General features: G+C 41.2%; 2 protein-coding genes across 2 annotated transcripts in view; both read right to left on the bottom strand.

The window, feature by feature from the left end:
• The window catches only part of LOC141073676 (uncharacterized), a 502,533-nt gene that overhangs the window by 181,389 nt on the left and 304,857 nt on the right, over positions 1–16,287 (bottom strand). The gene's annotated exons all lie outside the window — the stretch shown is intronic.
• Positions 21–15,087, bottom strand: LOC141074044 (oocyte zinc finger protein XlCOF7.1-like). Its single transcript, XM_073561563.1, has 6 exons — positions 14,859–15,087; positions 14,550–14,729; positions 9,247–9,370; positions 9,066–9,163; positions 6,028–6,118; positions 21–2,568 (listed from the first exon to the last, which is right to left on the bottom strand). Exons 1-6 carry the CDS (start codon positions 15,039–15,041, stop codon positions 1,982–1,984), a joined length of 1,263 nt encoding a protein of 420 aa, XP_073417664.1. The 5' UTR covers positions 15,042–15,087; the 3' UTR covers positions 21–1,981.

Genomic DNA, 16,287 nt, shown 5'->3' with positions numbered 1-16,287 from the left:
GAGGGCTCCGGGGGCCAACAGAGGGTAAGTATATCCCGATTTTTTTTATTTTTTTTAATTATTTTTAACATTCTGTCTTTTACTATTGATGCTGCATAGGCAACATCAATAGTAAAAAGGTGGTCACACTTGTCAAGCGCTATGCTTGACAAGTGTGATCAACCTGTCAATCACTTTTCCAAGCGATGCTTCAAATCACTTGGAAAGCGATAGCATTCTGCAAGCTAAAAACGCTTGCAAAACGCTTGTGTTTTGCGGGAAAACGCATGCGAATTCCGCATGTGTTTTACCCACGGCGGGGAGTTGCGGAAATGCTGCGGACAATTCCGCAACAGTTCTGCAACGTGGGCACATAGCCTAAGGGGTTAATTTTGAGACAAAGCAATGTTTTTGCATAAAAAACGTAATCTTTCATTTTTACAGCCCAATGTTATAAAATTCAGAAATCATCTGTTGGTTTAAAATGGTCACTACACTCCTAGATAAATTCCTTGAGGCATTCACTTTCCACAATGGGGTCAGTTATAGGAGGTTTCTGAGGTTTTGGCACCTCATTGACTCTCCAAATGCAACATGACATCTGCAATCTGTTCCAACAAAAATTTCGCTCCAAAAGTCAAATAGTGCTCCTTCCCTTCCCAGCCATGACATGTTTCAAAATAGTAGTTTCCAACCAAATATGGGGTATTTTTGTACTCAGGAGAAAATCGACCCTGTTATCTAGTCTGCAATTTCTTGTTACCCTTGTGCAAATGAGAAATCTGGGACTTCAGGAACATTTTAATGGAAAGGAACTTAATATTTAATTTTCAGAATCCAATATTATAAAATTCTGTGAAGCACCAGCAGGTTCAAAATGATCATCTTACCCATCTGTAAATTACTTTAAGGTTGTAGTTTCCAAAATGGGGTCACTTGTGGGGTTTTCTGCTGTTTTGTTACCAAGGGGGCTCTCTTAATGTGACATGGCATCCACAATCTGTTCCAACCAAATTTACGTTTAAATGAAGCGCCTTCCCTTCCAAGTCCTCCTGTGTTCAAATGGTAGTTTCTGACCACATATGGATTAATGTCCTTATATCCTTGTCAAAATTAAAATGTTGGGGACAAAGCGACATTTTAGTAAAACAAAAATTAATTTTTCATTTTTCTTCCAGGTTGCATTAATTCCTGTGAGGCACATAAAGGGTTAACTAACTTTCTAAATGCACTTTTGAATACACTGAAGGGTATAGATTTTAAAACAGGGTCTTGTTTGGGGGTTTTCTGACACAAAGGCCCCTGAGAGTCACTTCTAAAGTGAAGTGGTCCCTAAAAATATAGGTTTGGTAAATGTCATTGAAAAATACCTGGTAACATTTTAACCCTTCTAACAATCTAACAGAAAAAAAGGTAATTTCAGGCATGAAGCTGATGTAAAGTAGACATTTGGTAAATGTTATTAACTCTTTTGTGTGGTATGACCATCTGGTCTAAGAGCATAAAATATCAAAGTTCGAAAACTGAAAATCTTTAAAAAAAATTCAAATTTTTGATATTTTCAGAAATAAACTGAAATCATATTTGCCCAAATTTACTAATAACATAAATTACAATGTGTAATGAAAAAAATTTTCAGAATTAATGGGATACATTGAAGCGTTCCAGAGTTATCGCCACATAAAGTGACAATGTTCTGAATAAAAAAAAAATATATATGGCCTGGTCAGAAAGGTGAAAAAAGGCTGGTGGGAAGGGGTTAAAATAAAAAGGAACAACTAATTTTTTGCGTGATTTCAATGATGTTTAAGATTTTTTTTGTCTAAAACACTTTTCACATTCTGAACAAGTGAATGGCTTCCCACATTTGTGAGTTATGTGATGTCTAACAAGATGTGTTTTATTGTGTAAAACATTTCCCCCAATCAAAACATAAAACAACTTCTCCACTGTGTGAATTCTCTGATGTGCAACGACTTGTGATTTGTTCATAAAACAGCTGTCACATTCTGAACAGGTGCCTTTTCTGATGTTTAACCAGATCTGATTTCTCTGTAAAACATTTCCCGCATTCTGAACATGAAAAGGGCTTCTCATGTTTGTGAGTTTTTTGATGTCTAAGAAGATGTGATTTCTGTGTAAAACATTTCCCACAATCGGAACATAAAAATGGCTTCTCCCCTGTGTGAATTCTTTGATGTCTGACAAAATTTGATTGATCTGTAAAACATTTCCCACATTCCGAACATGAAAATGGCTTCTCCCCTGTGTGAATTCTCTGATGTCTAACGAAATCTGATTTCTGTATAAAACGCTTCTCACATTCGGAACATGAAAATGGCTTCTCCCATTTCTGAGGTCTTTGACGATCACCATCACTCCTATTACTTTCATTTGGCTTAACAGTTTGTGGTGAATCGGAAGATAAGAACTGTTGAAAATAATTAAATGACAGATTTTTGCTGTGAAGATCTACAGGTATATTTGTGGTAATGGCATGCTCTTCATAAGTTTCTGGTGCTATACCATGATCATCTGCTACAAAATCTGAAAATATCAGATGCCCTTCTGAGCTCCCGATACAGTCATCTGCCAAGAATAAAACTGATTTTATTATTTTTCATTAACATTGTCTTGAAATAAATTTATTATATAATAGCTAAACATTACTATATTTTTCATATGGTAGTAAAAATTAACTAAGATCTTCTCATGTCATTAATTTTTCTCGTGTGCAATAAACAAACTAGATTTCATCAGTGGTTTTGATCACATTTATATCAGTATTTAGTCAAAGAATAAGTTTTTAGCATCAGTCTGGCAATAAAACTTCCTCTTATTAAAAAATAATGTTTCTTGTACACGTTTCATTAACCGTTAAAAAAGGACAGAACACAGATGACAAGTGTATGACATCTAACCCATTGATTTGAATGGGTTAGATCTGTTGTTGCAAATTTACAGTTGAAACAGAAGTTTACCTACAAGACAAATATGCATGTTTTTCTCAATATCTGACATGAAATCAGAATAAACCTTTCCCGTTTTAGGTCAATTAGGATTACCATAATTAATATTTGCCAAAAGCCAAAATAAAGAGAGAGAACGTTTTAAGGCATTTTTATTACTTACTGCAAAGTGAAATGTTTACATACACTAAGATTACTATGCCTTTAAACACTTCTGGACTGCCCACATGATGATGTCATGTGTTTGGAAGCTTTTGGCAATATATGAGTTAATTAGAGACACACCTGTGGATGTATTTTAATTCACACCAGAAACACACTGCTTCTTTGTGTAGCGTCACAGGAACATCTGAATAAATCAGCCAAGTTATCACGAAGAGAATTGTGGACTTGCACAAGTCTGGCTTATCCTTCAGAACCATTTCAAGATACCTGAAGGTGCCTCCTTCATCTGTACAAACAATTATACGCTAGTACAAGCAAGATGGGAATGTCCAGCCATCATACAGCTCAGGAAGGAGAGGGGTTCTGTGTCCGAGAGATGAACGTGCTTTGGTCCGACATGTGCATATCAACCCAAGGATAAAAGCAAAAGACCTTGTGAAGATTATGTCGGAAGCTGGTAAGATTGTGTCAATATCCACAGAGAAACGAGTACTGTATCAACATGAGCTGAAAGGCCACTCTGCCAGGAAAATGCCATTACTCTAAACGAAACATAGAAAAGCCAGATTAATGTTTGCAAATGCACACAGGAGCAAAGACCTTATTTTCTGTAGACTTCTCCTGTGGTCTGATGAAAGTAAACTTAAACCTTTTGGGCATAATGATCATCTTTACGTTTATTTATTTATTTTACTCATTTATATAGTGCCATGAACTACACAGCGCTTTAGACATTATTGGCACTGTCCCCGATGAGGCTCACAATCTAAATTCCCTATCAGTATGTCTTTGGAATGTGGGAGGAAACTGGAGTACCTGGAGGAAACGCACGCAAACAGGGGGAGAACATATAAACTGCTTGCAAATGCTGTCTTTGGTGGGATTTGAACCCAGGACCACACGCTGCAAGGCTGCAGTGCTAACCACTGAGCCATCATGCAAAAGGGAGCAGCTTGGAAGCCTAAGAACACCATCCCAACTGTGAAACACGGGGGTGGCAGCATCATGTTGTGGAGTTGTTTTGCCAAAGGAGGAACTGGTGCACTTCACAAAATAGATGGCATCATGAGAAAAGAAGATTATGTGGCAATACTGAAGCAACATCTCAAGACATCAGCCAGGAAGTTAAAGCTTGGGTTGAAATGGGTCTTCCAAATTGACAATGACTCAAAGCATACTGCTTACATCAAAATGGTAACAAAAGTGGCTTAAGGATAACAAAGTCAATGTTTTGGAGTGGCCATCACAGATCCCTGATCTCAATCCTATTGAAAATTTATTGGCAAAGCAGGAAAGGTAGGTGTGAGCAAGGCGACCTACAAACCTGGATCAGTTACACCTGTTTTGTCAGGAGGAATAAGCCCAAATTCCGACCAACTAATATGAGAAGCTTGTGGAAAGATATCCCAAGCGTTTGAGCCAAGTAATTCAGTTTAAGGGCAATGGTGCCAAATACTAATGAAATGTATGTAAACTTTTGACTTTGCAGTAAGTAATAAAAATACCTTAAAACATTCGCTCTCTCTCTCATTCTGGCATTTGACAAATATTAATAACTAACATCAAAGGAGAACGGATGAAGGATAAACCAACAAAAAAATATAAGAATATATCAAAATTTTATTAAACACAGAATAGAAAACAAAAAAATTATATTTAGTTGGAACAAAATAATACTGGGGACAGTCAACAAGAGACTAAACAGCAGAATCCAACAAAGTACATATCCATACAGTAACAATATTATGTATGTAAAATAACTTTGGATATGACCAGGGAACCCTCTAATAGTCTGGACACTATTCCAATAAAGTGGCTACAGTGCATAACAGAACAAATAATTATGGCTCAATACTCATAACAATAATAGCATGCCCTGTTAACCAGATTTAAATTACCTAAAAAAGTTACACACTAAGCAAATTACAAAAATAATCCATATAATAGCTGTAGAACAATAATGCTAGTTTTGGGCAAGCACTGATATCAGAATAACCAAACCGTATCCATATAATTAATTACTTGTGTCCAGAGTATAGAGGTGTAAAGACTGCTGAGACGCACCTCGACGTGCGTTTCACCGCCGCTTGCAGTTTCGTCAGGAGGTAGAGTGGCATTAAAATATTGGATGATTAAATAGTAGTAAACTAATGAGGTAAGTTGAATCAGGCCAGTGTACCGGCGCATAGCCGCCATGTTGTGACGTCACGAGAGGGGATGGCGCTCAGCACACACGCAACCTGGTCACATGACACATGATCCGGTGAGATGACCGGAAGTGTAACTAGGACTACGCGTTGCCTGTATGAGTGCCTCCACACCCCGACACCACAGCGCATGCGCCGCTATGTACACCACAGGTACAACGCTGAAGTTGCGAATTAGGTTTGAGGCGGCACCTAAAAACAAATTGCGCATACATAACAAAATCCATTGAAAATAGGACAGTATGATAATCTTATCACTTGCTTACTCTTGTTACCCACACCTCAAAATACTCTCTAGAATTTGACCTTTTCATACCTTTGACTCTGCAAAAACTTGTACTGTTGCTCTTATTCATTCTCGTCTGGACTATTGCAATTTTCTACAAATTGGTCTCCCTCTTACTAAACTCTCACCTCTCTAATCCATACTGAATACAGCAGCCAGTATCGTATTCCTCTCCAACTGATGCACCATTACGTCTTCACTGTCTCAGTCACTGCACTGGTTGCCCATCTACTACAGAGACCAATATAAACTTATTCCTCTCACTGATAAAGCTCTCCACAGTTCCACCACATCTCTTTCCTCATCTCTGTCTACCATCCTACCCTTCCCCTCCGTCCCATTAATGACCTAACAATAACATCCTCAATAATCCAAACTTCAAATTCCCATCTCCAAGATACTTTTAATGGTCACTTCTCACCTGTGTGGTTATCTGTAGGAATCTCTTCCTTACACTGTTCATCATCCCTCACATATGTCTCTGTAGTATTAATATGGGGCAGATCTTTACCCTGAAAGAAATACTGTAAAAGTTACAGACAGATGGAGACATTTGAGAAGAACCAGACAACATCTAATGTTTATGATCAGCTTTATCCTGTCATTTCCACCAACTATAAGACATAAACTGAATGGCCACTTTATTACAGGAAAGATTTATATCTTTGTACCGTGTTAGCCAGTAGATAGAAAAATATTCGGAATTGAGAGTCCTCAGTGTTTGATACCTTTTAATGGCTAAATGAAAAGATGGTAACAAATTGCAAGCTTTCCAGACTACTCAGGTCTCAGGTCGAGTCACTTTATTACAGACACCCATCTAGTAGCATATCAACCTAAAAAAAATACCGTGGCCAGCTGGATACACCTCTCAGGCCTGAAACTAAAACCCAAGACTAGATCTCAAAGTGTATATATAACCGCTAGTGGAGTAGAACAGATCAGCAATCAATTCTATATTAAATATGTAATATATATTAGATAGAGATACCACAATTTAGAGAGGATTATAAACAATGAAAAAATTTTTTGCACATATATATTTAGATAAAAAATACACAGGTATCACGATGCGGTAGATAGAACCTAGCAGCTAAAAGATATTGGCATAATAAAGAGATGGTAAATATAGTGCCAGACAGAAAAGAAGCATCTCAAAGGCTGAGTCTGCACAGAACCAGGAAAATAGTAGTAAAGACCGTGAGCCTAATAATGCAAAAGACCAAATGGAAAGACCGGAGATAAACTGGGACAAAAGATGAAAAAACTGTAGCTAGTCCCAGTAGATGGTCAGGAAAGTTGTCCTAATAAGGTCTAAATAAAGCCCTAAAGCAGGAATCTGCAGTCTAAAAATAGAGTGACAGGGTTCTAGGCTACAGCTAACTAATGGCTTCAGCATGTCTCACGGGCGCCTCTGCACACACTCGGACCATGTCACAAGGTAATTATCCACACTTGGATTTTGAGGTTATAACTATATGCCTTGTAATGACCTAGGTAGCCATTAGCTGTAGCCTAGAACCCTGTCACTCTATGTTTAGACTGCAGATTCCTGTCCCAGTTTATCTCCGGTCTTTCCATTTGATAGTTGGTCCTTTGCATTATTAGGCTCACGGTCTTTACTACTATTTTTCTGGTTCTGTGCAGACTCAGCCTTTGAGATACTTCTTTTCTGTCTGGCACTATATTTACCATCTCTTTATTATGCCAATATCTTTTAGCTGCTAGGTTCTATCTACCTCATCGTGATACCTGTGTATTTTTTGTCTAAATATATATGTGCAATAAAAATTTTCATTGTTTATAATCCTCTTTAAATTGTGGTATCTCTATCTTATATATATATAACATATTTAATATAGAATTGATTGCTGATCTGTTCTATGCCGCTAGCGGTTATATATACTTTGAGATCTAGTCTTTGGTTTTACCCATCTAGTAGCATATTGGACTTCTTTTGAGTTTCAGAATCTCAACTATTCATGGCTTCATAGATTCCACTAGATGTTGAGATCATTTGGCAGGAATATTGTCTTATGTTGAGGTTGCCGCAAATTAGATGAAGCTATAGACAAGATCTGAAGAGCCCATTATATCATGTTCCAGAGATGCTCTATAGGATGGAAACAAAAAAAGAACCTTGCTGTACTGTTCCTGGAAATAATCCATGACTACATGACCATTCTACTATGGTGCATGGTCCTTCAGCCACACGTTAAACATCTGCCATGAAGGGGTGAATCTTGGTGACCACAACACTTAAAGGGGTTGTCCATGACTAAGACAACCCCTTCTTGAACTAAGTGTTTGGCCCCGATAAAATAAAAAAAAAATCTATACTGACCTCCCGAGTCGGCGCCGTTCCAGTGGTGTTAATATTTGAGGTCCCAGAGTTCTGGTGCTGTGAAATGACACGTGGTGTCCGGCACCCAATCAGCGCTGGCATCACTGTCTCCACCTTCGTATAGATTGAACATGAAGAGGAAGTCAAAGATCAACTGCAGCCTGGACTTCTTCTTCATGTTCAATCCATACGAAGACGGGGACAGTGACGCCAGCGCTGATTGGGTGACAGGCACCACATGTCACTGCACCGCACCAGAGTTCTGGGAACGCGAGTGCTGACTCTGCTAGAACGGCACAAGCATGGGAGGTGAGTAAAGGTTTTTTTCCATTTTAAGGGGGTCAAACTTTTAGTTCAAGAGGGGACTGTCCTACTAGTGGACAAACCCTTTAAGTAAGCTCCAGTGTCCAAACATCTATTCACAGGTATCACAGGGCATAGGATGTGCCAAGAAATCATTCCTCGGACTGTTACTCTGCTTCCCACATCCTGACAGTACGGGTTAAGAGATTCATGATGTTTGTTACAAACTCTGACCCTGCCCTCCTCATGGTGCCTCAGGAATCTGAATTTTTCTGACCAGGTAAAGTTTTTACTCTAATGAATGATCCAATTTTTGCTTTATTGTTTCACAAAGGCACCACTGCCAGTATAACTGGTCTTCTACCATTATAGGCCCATCTGTTACTGAAGGATAATATATTGTAGAGTCGGACACCTTAATGGGTCTTTCACCAGCTTTGTAATCAGCTATAATTAGTTTGACTAGAAAACAACTGTTTATTAGACATATTCTTCACCTCTTTTTCAAAGTGGACAGTTTTTAAATACAGATCCTGCTTGCCCTAGTATCGATGACCTCAATTATGGATTCATTTATTGTTGATTCAACTGAAAACTAACCTATAAAAAAATATATACAATAGATGTTATGCTGCTTTCCAGGCTAATTGGCTTATTCTACACATGGAAGCTTCAATTTAGAGAGGACGATATTGCTAATATATTGTTCATTCAATGTATAATGCTGGTGGATAAAACAAGACTGAACACAAGACTTTCACAGCTTTCTACACAGCATAGGGGAGATCTCATGACATCTTCTCTCCATCTACCTGATGATCCGGGGAAACATCGGGAATTTCTAGTTTACATTGCTGTGGAAGAAGAGGAAGGGGACATCTCTCTGGTGTTGACCTCGCACTGGATAGAACTGAAAGAAACACATACAGGGACTGAATTCACTCTTTCCACACAGATAATTATAGGTTGTGTGTATTTAGTTCTGTCTAGTACCTGGTGATGTGAGAGGCAGGGGAACCTCCATCATGACGTCCTTGTACAGATCTTTGTGTCCTTCTAAATACTCCCACTCCTCCATGGAGAAATAGATGGTGATATCCTGACACCTTATAGGAACCTGACACATACAATGATACCGTCATCCTCCAATCCCTTCATAGTGTTACTGTATAATGTCTAGAGATGAGCGAATATTTTAATGTTCGGTTCGGATTACGATTGCCGAATTTGCAATATTCGCCAATTAATTCGGCGAATATTCACGAACATAACCAAACGTCATTCAGGTCAATGAGAGACAAAAACAAACGCATGAACAACACCTTATAACGGCCCCAAATGCTGCCAAGACACATCAAATGAGGGACAGACACCAGAAAAGTGGCCTCAGAAAAACTGAAGTGGAGGCCTGACAGTCTTGAAGGCCTACTGCTACAGACAACACGCATGAAGGAGACCCAAGCAGGAGTGTTCACATTTCCAAAAATTATTGGCAGACACCACCAAAGTGGCATCAATTTTCACCACCAGAGGACCGACAGGTCTTCCACTACACCCAATCCAGCAGATGGATACCCAACCTGGAGTTTTCACATTTTAAAAAATGAGGGCTTGATACCACCAAAGTGGAATAATTGTCATGAGCATAGAAATAGTAAAATTGGGACCGACACGTCTTTAACTACAGCTAACCCAGCAGATGTAGACCAACCATGACTGTTCACATTTCCACAAATTTGTGTTAACATCATCAGCAGCAGCCACAGAAGCCATGCTAAAGATATCACAGAGTGCAGTTACGTGACATTAATGCATCACACTAAAAAATGCAATAAACCTAGCCAGTACAGCCTGCGATTGGGGTGCAAAAGTCCTTGGAGATCCATGACTTGTTCATCTTGATGAAAGTTAGGCAGTCAACACTTTCAAGGGACAGCCAGCTGAGCTTATCCATCAGGACACCACCAGCAGCACTGAAGACACATTCTAAGAGAATGCTGGCTGCCAGGCACGATTAAACCTCCAAGGCATGTGAGGCGAGTTCTGGCCACTCATCCATTTTGGATGACCAAAATGTGAAAGGGTCCAAACCTTCCCTGATGCTATTGATATACAGTTCTAGATGCTCCTGCACCATCATCTCCATTAATTCACTACACATAAGATAGATACATGTTTGATAGACTTGAGCTACAGTCATTACAAAATAAACAGGATTTCATTCCTGCCTTAGGATATCTTTTACCCTACTGTATCTCTTACAGTCTACTCTAAAGAAACAAAAAGAACTTACTGATGAAGGTCCGTTGTTGGACCGAAAACATTCATATGATATGAGTCTATTTTTGTCTGGATGCACAATAAAGAAAAAATTGCTTCTCCGATTTTGAGTGCCAAGTAATTTTGTATATGTCTATGGGTTGGAAACCTTACTTGAGCACCAATTCTCCTCTGTTTTTCTCTGGAGTGCCGTGTTTTTTTGTATATCAGCCTGGAGAGATGTCCACAACTCTTCAACTGTATGACTGTGATCTCCAAGGCATATCAATTTTAACACAGACTGATTGCGGTGAGCCATAGCTGCGCAGTATAGAGGTACTGGGGATTCGCTCTGCACTGTTGGATTGCGCGTCTCATTAAGGCAGAGGTTGAGTGCGCAGGTGGAGGCCCTAGAGGAGAAAAAGGAGGAGGCAGAAACAGTGGAGGAAGTGTTAAATGTAGAGGTTTGTCCTGCAAGCCATGGGAATTCCAAGATTTGTGGAGCAGCACCTGTTCCCACAGCTACCAGAGTCACCCAGTGCCCAGTCAGCAAGATGTAATCCCCTTGGCCATGCTTACTCGTCCAAGTGTCTGTGGCACAGGCACAGCTTTCATAGAAAAGTAATGGCAACCGGGTAATTGATACTGGGGGACTGCGACGGCCATCAGCTTTTCGAAACCGTCTGTATCTACCAGGCAGAAAGGCAGAATTTCCGTGGCCAACAGATTGGAGATGTTGGAGTTCAACCTCTTAGCTTTGTCATGCATAGGAGGAAACAATCTTTTATGTGACCACAACTGCGGAACCGTGGGCTGGCTGCAGTGCTGAGAGAGGGTGGAGTATGGTAAACCAGACAAACTGCTGGACCGTGATAGAGGTGCAGGCGGAGATGTTACGGTGGATTGAGAAACTTGTGGTTTGCTCGTTCTCTGAGATCGGTCAAAAACAGCAGGCATGTCCACTTCCGATACAGCTGTCGGCGGACTCTCAGTCAGCGTGACTGGAGCGGGTAAAGAACCCGAGGTTCTGTGGTTGAAGACCTGCGTCTCAATAGTTGGCATGGTAACAGAGGAAAAAGCAGCAGATGCGATTGATAAGGTGGTTGATGGTTGTTGAGGTCCGCTAAGCCGCATTTTTGTGCAGTGGTATTCCCACAGTAAAGGATGTTGATTGCACATGTGAAGGTTCATACATGTAGTAATCAAATTATTGCACTTTTTACCACGACTCAGTTGTTTGTTTTTTCTTGCAAGTCAGATTATGTGAGTTGGCTCATCCTTTTCAGTGTCAAAAAAGGCCCAGGCTAGTCAACCCTTGCCACCCCTGCAAGCTGTAGACCCACGGACGCTGCTGTTCACAGGCACAGTTGTGGCTGAGGATGCATTGCTCATTGTGGCTGCGTCACTATGTGTCTGCGACATACGGCACAATGTAACATCCTCATCTTTCTCCTCAGATGACGAACTCCGTCAGCTGTTCGCATCTATGTTCATGCCAACTGGGATCTAACACCTCATCATCATCCTCTGTGTTAGCACCCTTCCTGCCCTGACAGCACAGTTCAGTCAACGTGAGCCTCCAACCCTTCTTCGTCCTGCCCCGGATCCAAGCTAAAAAAAATTTGGGCATCGGTGTAGATTTCCTCCTCTTGACTCTGTGAAGCTTTTGAGTACACTTCTGATGACCATGGCATAGAATGTGTGAACAGCTCTTCAGACTTCCCCATCTGTGGTTCCGTACAGTCAGTTGTATGGTTGGAGAGTTGGGACGAGGGGGGAGGCAAGGGGAATTTGGGTGCCACCTCTGTGGACTGTACTGGGTGTGATGGTGAGGTGGAGGAAGAGGAGAGGCCACTTGAAGCTGCGCTTGCCATCCACTCAAGCACATGCACTTTCTGGCCATCATCGACAAGGCGTACCACTGTGCATCTGTGAAAGAAAGTTAGTGGAGTAGCCCATCCTGTAACAGAAGCTGTCAGTTGTCTTTGCATAGGACGTGACATTGTGCTTTCACAAACATTACCACCTATCCCACGAATACCTTGAACACCAAGCCTAATTCCCCTTCCACCATGGCCTCGCTTTTTCCCAGTCAAGTTGCTCAGTGTGGTAGGAGCACAGTGTTAGCAACAAAAGATTTTAAACTCTGCACCACCTCTGCAATCAGCTGCATTTCAGCGACAGTAAATTCCAAGTCGAAACATGGGGTGCTGTATCGTGTCAGTCACAGAAAAAATAATTGTTTGAGTGTGGATGAGGCCTGTCTGACAAAGAAGATATGCTACAAACAATTTGAAAGTCAGGTCCCCTACTGTATGACACTAGGAACAGAAGAATTTTTTTGTGGCCTATGGATCAGGCCTCTATAACACACTAGATGCTAAAACTATTTGAATGTGAGATGTCCCCTACTGTATGACACTAGGAACAGAAGATTTTTTGTGGCCTCTGTATCAGGCCACTACAGCTTAATTTCAACTCAACAAAATGAGAAAGTGTAATACGGCGAGTTGCTTAACTTTTTGCAACTGAAAAATTATAATATTTTTTAATGTGCCTAAGGCTGGTTTTACACTTACCGTATTTTTGCGGGCCGATTTTGTGGCCTCAATAGCTTTCTATGGGGCCGTAAAATCGGCCCGCAAAAATTTAATGGTGTGCTGTGTGCCGTATGGCCGTGAGGGCCGTTTTTGCGGCAGTGAGAAAAGATTGAGCTTGCTCGATATTTTATACGGCGTAAGAACATGACCCCCATTTAAATCAATGGGGCCACAAAAACAAACGGAAGTTTGTTTTTGCGACGCGCTGTCACTTTCGGGTTTGCGGAACGCCGTTTTTTTCCCCAATACTATTTCCATAATATTGCAACAATAAAAAAACGGCGATCCGCAAACATTTTTTGGGGCCCGTTATTGCGGTACAACACAAAAAATGCGGAGATACGGGCCGCAAAAAATGTGGTAAGTCTAAAACCAGCCTTAGGTCTGCAGACAGTTTCATATCACCACATCACAAAATGACAAGATGGGATACAGATGGCTGTTTCACATTTAGCTACTGATAAAATATTATTTAGAATGCTATATACTCATGCATGGAGCACAATGGAAGCAGTGTACAGCACACTTGTAGGATATTAGGACATGTGCCCTCCTAGCTTTGTCTGTGGACCTCAGTAATGGCCAAAAAAAGTGTTGGAAGGTAAATTTAACAGCTACACTGGACACTAGATAGCTGCACTATCTGACTGATAAACAACCACCTAGCTAACTGGCTACAATCTGGGATACAGCAGGCTTCTCACATTTATCTAGTGAAAAGATATTATTTAGAATGCTATATTCATGCATGGAGCACTATAGAAGATGTGCACAACACTTATAGGACATGAGCCCTGCTAGCTTTTTCTATGGTGGTCAAAAAAAATGCTGGAAGGTAAGCTTAACAGCCGCACTGGACAGTAGCTACCTACACTCTCTGACTGATATACAACCACCTATCTAACTAGGTAAACTCTTGATGCTAACAGTGCCAACACCAGGGGCAGCCTCTCTGCGCTGTTACAGTGTCAAAATGGGGCTAAAACAAGATGCCCGCTCTTTATACGGAGAGGGACCTGTGATTTCAGCAGCCAATGACACAAGCCGTGGTGTCAGGACATTGTGGGTGTTTCCAGTGCCCTGATTGGCTAGCCGCAATGTGCACACGTAAAGTTAGGGGAAAAAAATGACTACTTACAAGAACGCTGCGCCCCTGAGCTCTGAAAACCCCCTCCCCTCATCAAACATGTGCCAAACGGTCATGATACACCACCATTATCATTGCTAAAGTGCTGAAAATACTTTTGTGGCAACGCATATATTTTCCCGCATTTTTTACCTAATGTTACCGATTTTTTATGATTTTATAAGATTTTGCTCGTGTTTCCGATCACGAATCCGAATGTGTCATATTGATGCCGAATTTATGTTTGGCAATCGTTTTCCGAACAAATTCGCTCATCACTAATAATGTCCCAGCATTCCCAGCAGTGTCACCTCTCCAGTCAGCAGCTCAATCATCTTGTAGGTGAGTTCTAGGATCTTCTGCTCATTGATGTCCTCATGTATCAGGGGGTTAGGTGGAGGCCCCGTGATTGGACTCAGGGGTCTTCCCCATCCCTCAGACACAGGGGCCTGACAGCGCTCACTAGAGGTCTTCTTCACTACTGTGTAATCCTGGTTATGGAGAGACACATTAATAAACCTCACTACAGACATTTCCAGAGTCCTCACCTCTCCAGTTCTGTCCATCTGTTATTTCCATAGATAAGAATGATGTAATGTGACGTCATCAGAATCTCTCACCTCTCCAGTAAGCCGGAAGAGGATCTCTAGGGTGAGGTGTAATAGCCTCTCCGCCATCTTGTCCCTGTCCCTATCCATCCTTGTAGGGTCACTCAGGAGAATTCTCTTATATAGAAGATCTCCACTGAGAGGATCCGATATTGTAGGGACCTGAATGGGGAGAAGAGGACGATGTAACATCATAAAGATCCCATGTAAGAAATCTCCGGAGCTGTTACCGGCTTCACATGATCACTACATCCAGTCATGGCCCCATCCTGCTCCCGGTATAACACACAGTCCCATTATAGTCACATACAGAGACCACTCCTTTACTGTATCTTTTGCTGGCTCCTCCTCCTCTCATCTTCCCCTTACTGTTAGGGTGCCTAACAAGGATCGATTCTTGGTCCGCTCCTCTTCTCCTTGTACACTGCCCCTATTGGTCAAGCAATCAGTAGATTTGGGTTCCAGTACCATCTCTATACTGATGACACTCAATTATACACTTCTCCTGATATCATGCCTGCCTTTTTGGAAAACACCAGTGATTGTCTTACCACTGTCTCTAACATCATGTCCTCACTATATCTGAAACTGAACCTGTCAAAAACTGAACTCCTCATGTTTCCTCCCTCTACTAACCTACCTATGCCCGACACTGCCATTTCCGTGTGTGGTTCCACCATTACTCCCCAGCAACATGCCCACTGTCATGGGGTCTTGTAATTCTCTACTAATCGGTCTCCCTCTTACCAAACTCTCCCCTCTCCAATCCGTCCTAAATGCTGCAGCTAGGATCATATTCCTCACCAATCGTTATACTGATGCCTCTACCTTGTGCCAGTCATTACACTGGTTACCCATCCACTCTAGAATTCAGTATAAACTTATTAGGCCGGGGTCACACTGGCGAGGAATACGGATGATTGAGAGGCGTTAAAAGCACGCATTACACACGGACCAATGATTCTCTATGGGTTTGCTCCCAACAACCGTATATTTCTCGTCCGTATTCTACGGTCCGTGCCAATCGCAGCATGCTGCGATTGTCAGCGTACTACGCCCGTAATACGCCAATGCAAGTCTATGGGTGCGCAAAAAATACGGATTACACATGGACCACACATGTGACTTGCGAGAAATACGCACCAGGTGTCTTTTAGCAAAGCCGGCAATTCAGTGCGCTATACAGTAAACTCACACTGACAGGTTTAATAAAGAAGCAAAAGAACAGATATATACACATAGAATACATATATATATATATGTATTCTATGTGTCTATATCTATTCTTTGGTTTCTGTTAGAAACCCTGTCATAGGGCTCCATTATATGTCCATTTAGCAAGTCTGCGATAAAATCTCTCCATACGGATTACATACGGATGCTGACATGCGCAAAATACGCGACCACACCTTGCTTACGGATGACATACAGAGCACTATTT

This window comes from Dendrobates tinctorius, unplaced genomic scaffold (genome assembly GCF_039654945.1).
Source record: "Dendrobates tinctorius isolate UK_male_01 unplaced genomic scaffold, ASM3965494v1 ptg000014l, whole genome shotgun sequence".
In the NCBI taxonomy this organism is placed as follows: Eukaryota; Metazoa; Chordata; class Amphibia; order Anura; family Dendrobatidae; genus Dendrobates; species Dendrobates tinctorius.
Note: the sequence above shows the minus strand (reverse complement) of the source record. Positions and strands in the feature narration are given on the sequence as shown.

Excerpts from the sequence above, each read along its gene's own strand:
- LOC141074044 (XM_073561563.1), bottom strand. The coding sequence starts at position 15,041 with ATGATGTTACATCGTCCTCTTCTCCCCATTCAGGTCCCTACAATATCG. Across the intron at positions 9,164-9,246 it reads CCTGCCTCTCACATCACCAG|TTCTATCCAGTGCGAGGTCA; the intron begins GTACTAGACAGA and ends TGTTTCTTTCAG. Across the intron at positions 6,119-9,065 it reads ATGTTTCCCCGGATCATCAG|GGTAAAGATCTGCCCCATAT; the intron begins GTAGATGGAGAG and ends TATTTCTTTCAG.